Source organism: Triticum aestivum, chromosome 2A, assembly GCF_018294505.1.
Source record: "Triticum aestivum cultivar Chinese Spring chromosome 2A, IWGSC CS RefSeq v2.1, whole genome shotgun sequence".
Lineage (NCBI taxonomy): Eukaryota > Viridiplantae > Streptophyta > Magnoliopsida > Poales > Poaceae > Triticum > Triticum aestivum.
Window position 1 is genome coordinate 383,324,992 of NC_057797.1, and position 10,145 is coordinate 383,335,136.

The 10,145-nt window shown below is 46.6% G+C and overlaps 1 protein-coding gene across 2 annotated transcripts; it reads left to right on the plus strand.

Annotated features, from left to right (window-relative positions):
* Positions 1–3,532: 3,532 nt before the first annotated feature.
* LOC123188739 (leucine-rich repeat receptor-like serine/threonine-protein kinase At1g17230) lies at positions 3,533–8,420 on the plus strand. Of its 2 annotated transcripts, none has more exons than XM_044600971.1 (3): positions 3,533–6,836; positions 6,921–7,311; positions 7,617–8,420. In XM_044600971.1, exons 1-2 carry the CDS (start codon positions 3,917–3,919, stop codon positions 7,307–7,309), a joined length of 3,309 nt encoding a protein of 1,102 aa, XP_044456906.1. In that variant the 5' UTR covers positions 3,533–3,916; the 3' UTR covers positions 7,310–7,311; positions 7,617–8,420. The 2 variants fall into 2 exon arrangements, with proteins under 2 accessions (XP_044456906.1, XP_044456907.1); XM_044600972.1 differs by having other exon boundaries at positions 7,393–7,621.
* Positions 8,421–10,145: the final 1,725 nt, after the last annotated feature.

A 10,145-nucleotide genomic window follows, 5' to 3' on the forward strand; every position in this document is an offset into this window, starting at 1 on the left:
GAGAGCAGGGGGGAGGGCGTGGTGTCGTCCGGGGCATCGAGCGAGGAGGGGAGGGCAGGCAGGCAGGCGAGCAGGTGGCGTGGCGCGGTGGCGCGCGCGCGCGCCGGCCACACTCCCCTCCCTCTGTCGAGGACGAAGACGACAGAGGAGGGAGGCGGGCTGGGCCGCCTGCTGGCTGGGCCGGCCAGCTGGCTGGGCTGCACAGGGAGAAGCCCAGGTAAGTTTTCCCTTTTCCTTTATTTCTGTTTTCTAATTTCTGACATTTGTTTTGATTTAAATAATATATTAAATCATTTATTTAACTTATGCCAATTTTTGCAGGAGCTAGATATATTATTCCAGAGCTCCTTTATAAATGGCATAATATTTGGACATATATTAATATATATAAATAATATATTTCCAATGCAAATATTTATGCATTAACTCCAAATGCCCAAAATAAATACCTATGAGCTCTTAAAAATATTGGTTTGATTTTTATCTCTGTCCAATATTTTCAGAGAGCAACATGAGCATTTTCTTGGACCCTTTTGGAAAAAAATTTATTTGGATCATTTTCAAAAATGATTCCGAGGGTTTCACAAATCCCCATTTCAAATTTAAATGGAATTTTAAACATGATGCACACACTCTGATGCATGACTAGCTAGGGTGTGACACCAACCTACTCCGGTGGCCCTCCCCAACGTTTCTATGCCGGTAAGATCTTCTCCCCCACCCTTGTTTCCTTCCTCTCCCCCCTTTTGATTTCTAGTGTTTCCCGTCCCCTTTTCCACCGGTGACAAGGGCCGTCTTGCCGGCGAGGCTCCACCTCTCCTCTCTGCTTACTACAGCTTCCCAGTACCCTCCTCTGTACTTGCTCTACCTGTGATTTGGTGCAAATGGTGTACCTAGTTGAATCTAACCAAATCTGCTACATAGTCGAATCTTTTTGTCAATGTCATTAGCAGTGCACATATATGCTACTAGTAATCTAGTATTTATTTGTCCCTGAGATTCAGTACTATATTTGCAGCTACCCGTAGAGAATCAACAAGATGCAATTGTAGCTATATAGTTTTGTCAATGATATCCTTGGGAGGTGAGAAAAGTTGAGTTTTATGTAACTGAGGTGAACATCAACTACATGAATTTTTTCTGATAGTGGGGGTGAAGAGAAATTTAGGTAAAATGCTCTGAGATCAAGGCATCTTGAAGCCATGCAACTACGACAGTGCATTTTACTAATTTAGATGCAGAAAGTTTTACTTGTCAGAACATATAGAATATATTGAGATGTGTAGACATAAAATGTTTTTGTAATAAGAGAAAAAAATATATTGCCTCCATTAGAACAATAACTGTTTCATACCACTTTATGTTGCTTGACCTGACTTGTATGTGCTACATTAGAACGATAACTGTTTCATACTACTTTCGATGTCTAAATCTGCATTTTGCCTCCATTTTCTGTAGGCCAGCTTCAGCGCCTCACAGCCGCAGCAAGACCCCGCTTGGGGCAGCATCGTGAAGACTAAGGTATATTAATCTTGATGTACATACTTGGTTTTCTTTGTACCCTACTGGGACTCGCATCTTCATCTAGCTCACATGAACCTCCCTTGTTCATCTAGTAACCTGAAGCTGATGGCTCAAGTAGCCCACATGAACCTCCCTTGTTCTCTTATTTCCTTGCAAGATCATCTAGAATATGCAAGAATCCCCCTTGTAGCTATTTTCATGCATACTGGTCTTGAACACCCAGAATATGTGTAGTGTGTGCATCCATTGGTATCCGCCAGATTTCATAACTTTTTATCTGAAATTTGATTTCCCTAGAATGCACCATGATAAATGCTTATGAGATGAGAATCCATTCATGTACATCATCTTATCTTGTCCTTTTTTATGTACTTATCTTGTCCTTTCTTTGTCCTGTTTTCCCCTGATTATGACTGTAATGGAAGCTCTTATTTATACAGTGCATATTGGAACTGAATTGATCTATCTCCGCATTTCATTTAATTTTGCTTTGCCCTCCTTTTGCAAGTATTATTTTGTACCAAAGAAAGAAATCTTTTTTTTTTGCGGGGAAAGAAAGAAAGAAATCTTTGTTCATAAACTTGTGATTTTGGTACTGTTCTCTGAAAGTAGACCATAGTTTTTTTGTGGTCATACGAATTTAGTGTATTCTTACACGATGTATAACGCTGTATCATTGATATATATGCCTGGTTGTTCATTTCTAATATTATTATTCTGTGCTGCTATTTGCAGCTTTCCATTGGAAGATCATTTGTTTAGTGGATATGGATGCGATGTTGCTGCACATTTGATCCGTGAAATTTAGAAATCAATGCACGATTATTTTATGATCTTTCTTTGCTAGCTGGTCATCAATGCTTTGATATCAGTCCTTTGATGTGGACTGACCGCCCTTTTTTGCCAATGCAGTGCATCAATCACTACGGAAGCGACATCGGCGAGATTAGAGTCGTCTGTTCTATACAGCAATAATTTGATCATGGTCGGAAATATAATAATATTGTACATCGGTGCTTGTTGATTAGGGTCGTTTTTTGACTTCTAAATATTCAGAATTCATGTTATAGTTTGATATTTTTTCTTCTAAAATATCAACTTGCAGCAAGCTTCTCATATAATGTTTTGTTCTGACGCAACAAAAATACTGTTATGCGGATTTGGTGCTTGGATGTATGAAATTTATAGCAAGTTTGTTGTGTGTGTGATGTTCTTTTGATTTGGTGCAAAGAACAACGATATGAGGTTTAGTTGATTTGGTGTTGAAGTGTACAAAGGCCATTGATGGGAGGTTGCCGGGGACTAACCGAACACGTATTGTTATACAGGGATTAGCAAGGTTTGTTGGTTAGGGGATTGGGTGACGAGGTGGGGATCACCAAATCCCTGTGTGGGTCTAATCCCCTAGAGGTTTGGTTCCAGTGGAACCGAACAAAGCCTTAAGAAAATGGTTTCCGTGAATTCCGTGAAACGCAAAGATACTCTCAACCGTTATCACCAGTGCCGGTGAAAACTGAACCTGAGGGTCGTGCGCTATTGATATACTTTTGATACACAGCGAGGAGATCACTCAAGAGTCTCGGTTTCTTTTCGAAAAGGGGATAGACACGGCCTGTGCCTGTGCACTATTGTGATGCACATATCCAATCGATGTTATTATTGCATTATCATTCTTAAGTACATCTGCTGTATTCCTAGGATTCATTTGAAATTCCTCCCAACCAAAATATGAATCATAGCATGCTTGTATAACTTGAAGAGGCCAGCTCGTCCTAATACTAGTTGAGTGGGAGTGCATGCAAAATCTCCAAGCCCTAAGAAATGAAAAAGGTACTGTACGAGATAAAACACACGTAATCCTAGCCACGAAGTGCTTATGTTAACGACACCTCTTTTTCCAAAACCAAAACGGCGCTTTCGGCTAGCGGGTGATCCGTAATCCACACGGACACACGTACTTTACTGCGACGAGTCTACTATTTCGTCTACGCGTCATCGTGTTGAGGGCGAGGCAATTGTGTGGCTGACGGCCGGGTCCAAAGACACTCCCCACGCCCTTCCCCGCGCACCGCCTGCTCGGGGAAATGCCAGCGCCATGCGCCCACAGCACAGTGCACCTGCACGCCGCCCTTAAAGCTTCACTCCTCTGCTTACTGCCTCCCTCCCCTGCAGCTCCCACTCACTAGATATTGCGCTTGCGCTTGCGGGAGCGACCAGTGACCAGTGCCACCCACCTCGCCCATGGCCTGCTGTTTCCTGGTGGCATAGTCATAGTGAGTGGGGAAGGAGGTCCATGGCACTCTGTTTCTTGCCGCCAGTCTAGTCTAGCAAGTGTTTCGCTGTGCTGCCCGAGGCCCGAGCTCCTGCCTGGGTAAGGGTTTGTTTCTCGCGTATGGCAATGGTGACGGTGGCGCACTTCTTGCTCCCGATTCTTCTATTTGCCGTCGTGAGCTCGGCTGTGGCAGCGACGGAGCAAAAGGAGACCGAGGCGGCGGCGCTGCGGGAGTTCAAGCGCGCGCTGGTGGACGTCGACGTGCGCCTTTCGAGCTGGGACGACGCGGCGAGCCCGTGCGGGTGGGCCGGCATTGCCTGCTCCGTCGCACGTGAGGTGACCGGCGTCACGCTCCACGGGCTCGGCCTCGGTGGAGCGCTCTCCCCCGCCGTCTGCGCGCTCCCGCGGCTCGCCGTGCTCAACGTGTCCAAGAACGCGCTGTCCGGCCCCGTCCCCGCAGGGCTCGCCGCGTGCCGCGCGCTGGAGGTGCTCGACCTCAGCACCAACTCCCTCCACGGCGCCGTCCCGCCAGAGCTCTGCGCGCTCCCGTCCCTCCGCCGGCTCTTCCTCAGCGAGAACCTGCTCACCGGCGAGATCCCCGCCTACATCGGCAACCTCACCGCCCTGGAGGAGCTCGTCATCTACACCAACAACCTCACCGGCGGGATCCCCGCGTCCGTCCGCACGCTGCAGCGGCTCCGTGTGGTCCGCGCGGGTCTCAACGACCTTTCCGGCCCGATCCCGGTCGAGATTAGCGAGTGCAGCAGCCTGGAGGTGCTCGGGCTCGCGCAGAACAGCCTCGCCGGGACGCTGCCCCGCGAGCTCTCCCGGCTCAAGAACCTCACCACGTTGATCCTGTGGCAGAACGCCTTGACCGGCGAGATCCCACCGGAGCTGGGGAACTGCACGAACCTGGAGATGCTGGCGTTGAACGACAACGCCTTCACCGGCGGCGTGCCGAGGGAGCTCGGGGCGCTGCCCATGCTCGTAAAGCTCTACATTTACCGGAACCACCTGGACGGCACCATCCCAAAGGAGCTCGGGAACCTGCAGAGCGCCGTGGAGATTGACCTGTCAGAGAACAAGCTGACAGGAGCCATCCCGAGCGAGCTCGGCAAGATACAGACGCTACGGCTGCTCCACCTCTTCGAGAACCGCCTGCAAGGCAGCATCCCGCGGGAGCTGGGCAAGCTGGGTGTCATAAGGAGAATAGACCTGTCCATCAACAACCTCACCGGCGCAATTCCGATGGAGTTTCAGAACCTGCCCTGCTTGGAGTACCTGCAGCTGTTCGACAACCAGATCCATGGTGCCATCCCTCCTTTGCTAGGGGCGAGAAGCACACTGTCGGTGCTGGATTTGTCGGACAACCGGTTGACGGGCAGCATCCCGCCGCACCTGTGCAGGCACCAGAAGCTCATCTTCTTGAGCCTGGGGTCAAACCGTCTCATCGGCAACATCCCTCCGGGAGTGAAGGCTTGCAAGACCCTGACCCAACTCCGGCTGGGGGGTAACATGCTGACGGGGAGCCTGCCCGTGGAGCTGTCGGCGATGCAGAACCTGTCGGCGCTTGAGATGAACCAGAACCGCTTCTCAGGCCCGATACCGCCTGAGGTCGGCAAGTTCAGGAGCATAGAGAGGCTCATTCTGTCGGGGAATTACTTCGTCGGACAGGTCCCCGCTGGCATTGGCAACCTCACGGAGCTTGTCGCCTTCAATATATCATCCAACCAGCTCACCGGACCCATTCCTCGGGAGTTGGCAAGGTGCACAAAGCTACAGAGGCTTGATCTCAGCAGAAACTCCTTCGCCGGCCTCATTCCTAAGGAGATCGGCACACTGGTGAACCTGGAGCAGCTCAAGCTATCAGACAACAGTCTGAATGGCACCATTCCTGCAAGTTTTGGAGGCCTTTCCCGGCTCACGGAGCTGCAGATGGGAGGCAACCGTCTGTCCGGCTCTGTGCCGGTTGAGCTTGGCAAACTCAATGCCCTCCAGATTGCTCTAAATCTCAGCTACAACATGCTATCCGGTGAGATCCCAGCTCAGCTAGGGAACTTGCGGATGCTGGAATACCTCTACTTGAACAACAATGAGCTTCAAGGAGAGGTTCCTTCCTCCTTCACTGAACTCTCAAGCCTCATGGAGTGCAACCTTTCCTACAATAATCTTGTTGGGTCGCTTCCCAGCACCCTGCTGTTCCAGCACCTGGACAGCAGCAACTTCCTTGGGAACAATGGCCTCTGCGGTATCAAAGGAAAAGCTTGTTCACATGCAGCCTACGCAAGCAATGAAGCAGCAGCACGCAACAAGCGGTTTCTTAGAGAGAAGATCATCAGCGTTGCCTCTATCATCGTCATATTGGTTTCATTGGTGCTGATTGCACTTGTCTGCTGGCTCTTAAAATCCAACATGCCCAAGCTTGTATCAACTGAAGAGCGCAAGACTGGGTTTTCTGGTCCTCACTACTTTCTTAAGGAGCGGATAACCTATCAGGAGCTTTTGAAAGCCACCGGGAGCTTCTCGGAGAGTGCTGTGATTGGAAGGGGTGCTTCTGGCACAGTCTACAAGGCTGTCATGCCTGATGGCCGACGAGTTGCAGTGAAAAAGCTCAGATGTCAAGGAGAAGGTTCCAGTGTCGACAGAAGCTTCCGAGCCGAGATAACTACCCTTGGAAATGTCAGGCACCGCAACATCGTCAAACTCTATGGTTTCTGTTCCAACCAGGACTCCAATCTTATACTGTATGAGTACATGGAAAATGGTAGCCTTGGAGAGTTGCTTCATGGCACCAAGGACGCATACCTCCTGGACTGGGACACACGGTACCGGATCGCCTTCGGGGCTGCTGAAGGCCTACGCTACCTTCACAGCGATTGCAAGCCAAAGGTGATTCACCGTGACATTAAATCCAATAACATACTGCTCGATGAGATGATGGAGGCTCATGTGGGAGACTTTGGTTTGGCAAAAATCATCGACATTTCCAACAGCAGGACCATGTCCGCTGTAGCCGGTTCATACGGTTACATTGCCCCAGGTTCGATTTATTTACTGAACTGTTGCACTAGGAATTACCGTTATGCGGTTTATGGCTTCTAATTATGTGCTTCTTGTGATGCAGAGTATGCTTTCACCATGAAGGTGACTGAAAAGTGTGATATTTATAGTTTCGGGGTGGTTTTGTTGGAACTAGTGACTGGGCAATGTGCAATTCAGCCTCTTGAGAAAGGAGGAGATCTTGTCAATTTGGTGAGGCGGACAATGAACAGCATGACACCAAATTCTCAAGTTTTTGACAGCAGACTCGATCTCAACTCAAAGAGGGTTGTGGAAGAAATGAATCTGGTGATGAAGATTGCATTGTTCTGCACCAGTGAATCACCATTGGATAGGCCTAGCATGCGAGAAGTGATATCAATGTTGATTGATGCTAGGGCCTCTTCTTGTGATTCATTCTCATCTCCAGCATCAGAGTCACCTATTAAAGATGATTCTTCCTTTAGGCTTTAGAGGTACTCCCTCCGTTCCAAAATAGATGACCCAACTTTATACTAAAGATAGTACAAAGTTGAGTCATCTATTTTGGAACGGAGGGAGTATGATGAAATGATTTTATGATTTTGCTAAGGAGCTCAACAAGCAGCCTAGCTCCATCCTTATATTTTACTCCCTCTGTAAACAAATATAAGAGCGTTTAGATTATTACTTTAGTGATCTTATATTTCTTTACGGAGGGAGTATTCTGTAATCAGATAGTAATAGCTATTAGGTGGAAGAATAAATATGCTCACATGAAGTCTATCTTGTTACTTGACAGGCAAATATCTTCAGGCTTTTACCACTCATCTATCAAGGAAGGATCCATGGATTAACTAAGTACATAGCTAAAGACCATCTAGTGTATGCCTGAGCTTCGGGATGGAACAGGAAATCTATCATTCTGACCTAGATTAACCAGAGAAGCATTTGAAGTTGTATACTCCGAAGACAGATAATTCAAGGCGCTCCTTCTACGGAACACCCCAGATAGGCCGATAGGTTCAGCTCCGACAGTCGTTAAACGGACCACTCGCGCCTAAGACTGATACCGTAGCGATAGCAGTGTACTGTACATACTGCAAACAGCATACTAACATTTTTTTTTCGATGAACAGGGAGGCCTCTCCCCGGTTCCATTAACTCAGAATGAAACCATACAGCGTTGTCCCCTTACATACCAGCTACTTGTCTCGAGAGGTTCAGGTTTTATTACAAACCAGGCATGACAGCAAGGCTAACAAGACTAGAAGAAAGGCAGAGGAAGATAAAAACTGGCCTAAGGTATGTCAGGCTACAAGAGTCCAGCATCTCCGACCGCGCGACGGAACGTGACAGCTGCAGCTCACATCATGATCGCGTCAACACCCTTTCTGAACTTGAGCGGGGGCGCCAGAGCCACCTGAGGAGACCAACAGATCGCGGGCGTGGACACCGGGCTGAGCTCACCCTGTGCGTTCGGTTTATTCGGTTTACATGGTTCGGTTTATATGGTTTTTCGGTTTGTACGGTATTAATACTTGGGTAAATATAGTATGAAATTAAAATATGGTTCGGTTTCGGTATATACCAAATTATTTCGGTATGGTTTCGGTATATACCATAAAAACCAAAGTTGACGCGAATTTAAAAATGACGTAATAATAATTTGCAAATTTATGACTCAAAACACATACTATTTTACACAAATAGTATATAACTATATATATAAGAATATATGCATGTATTAATTCATCTGTTGATGGTTATGGACGTGCTTGGCATTTTAAAAAGAGAAAAATGACTATGTTACAAGAAAATTTTACATGCTTATTAGTGAATTTGACTCATGTACAAGAAAAATGACAACTTGTATGGTTGTTCATCTCAAGAAATATAAATTTATTTTTACTTCGGTTTATTCGGTTAACCGTTCGGTTTTTCGGTATATACCATAAAAACCAAAGTTCAAATCGGTATGAAAAGTTCATACCATACCGAAACCAGAAACCATAAAAACCATAAAATCAGTTCGGTTCGGTTTATTTTCGGTATAGTTTTTCGGTTCGGTTTTGAAATGCATAGGGTGAGGCTGAGCATCGCCTTGCCGTTGGTGTCTCTTTTCTTGGTTGGGGAGTGGAAGCCTTCATCTTCTGAGATTTTGAGGTTCCCCCAGCTTGCACCTCCATCAAACCATGTGCCCTTTATATTCAGCCACTCAGGATCATCAAAGGTTGTTGGAGCAGCTTCATCAACGCCTCCAAGAAAGTCTCCATCAGGGCCTTGTCCACCTCTGGGGTCAGAATCCCTCAGAATTTGACCATTCTGTGGATCAGTCCCCAAACCTGAGTAATAGAAGTCCAAATGGTGTTATTGAAAATCATAGAGTTTCATGTTTTTTGTTAGAAATCCAGAAGCGGGCCACGGATTCAAAGTTCGCGTCCATAGTTTTTTGGAAAAAACGACTGACAAAAGACCAAATGTTCTTGGCTACAACACAGTTAAAAAACATATGGCGATTAGTCTCATTCTCAGCACAAAATACACAATCTACAGGTTTGATTATGTGTCTTTTCCTCATGTTATCCCTAGTCATAAGCTTATTCTTGGAAAACAACCAAAGGAAAACATGCATCTTGGGTGGTACTGCCAGTTTCCACACCGCAGGTAGGAACAGAGGCTGCACACCTCTAAAGTTGATCACATGGTACAGAGAGCTAGATGAATAGGTCCCTTTGTTTTCAAGTTGCCAAATCAGAGAGTCGGGGTCATTGCTAAAGTTAATGTCTTTAGCTATCTCCATCAGCTGATACAACTGTTCCATCATCCTATCATCAAAGACCTCTCTGACACTCTTGTTTTGCTCATTGCAAATCATGTAGATGTGCCAGAATTGGACTGCTAGTGGGGATGTGCCAAACCAAGTGTCCTCCCAGAATCTAATTTTATCCCCTACTCCTACCTTCCATCTGTATCCAAACTTCAAAGATCGGATGATGGATTTGACTCCTTTCCAAAACCTAGAGACACTAGTGGAGGAGCTTGGAGCAAAGAGATTGGTTTTGCCCCTCATATATTTTTGGTCTATCATGTTCCTTCAAGGTTTCTTTTCCCCTTCATAATATCTTTTGACCCAAGACCCTAGAAGGCAAAGGTTAATATCTTGCAGGTTTGGAATGCCTAGGCCTCCAAATTCCTTCTTCATGCAGACCAATTTCCAGTTAGCTAAGTGCAACTTCCTGTGGCCTTCAAAGTCATTCCACGGGCAGTTTGCCATTTGGGTGTTTATAATATCTATTGCCCATTTAGGGAATTTAAAGAAAGACAACAA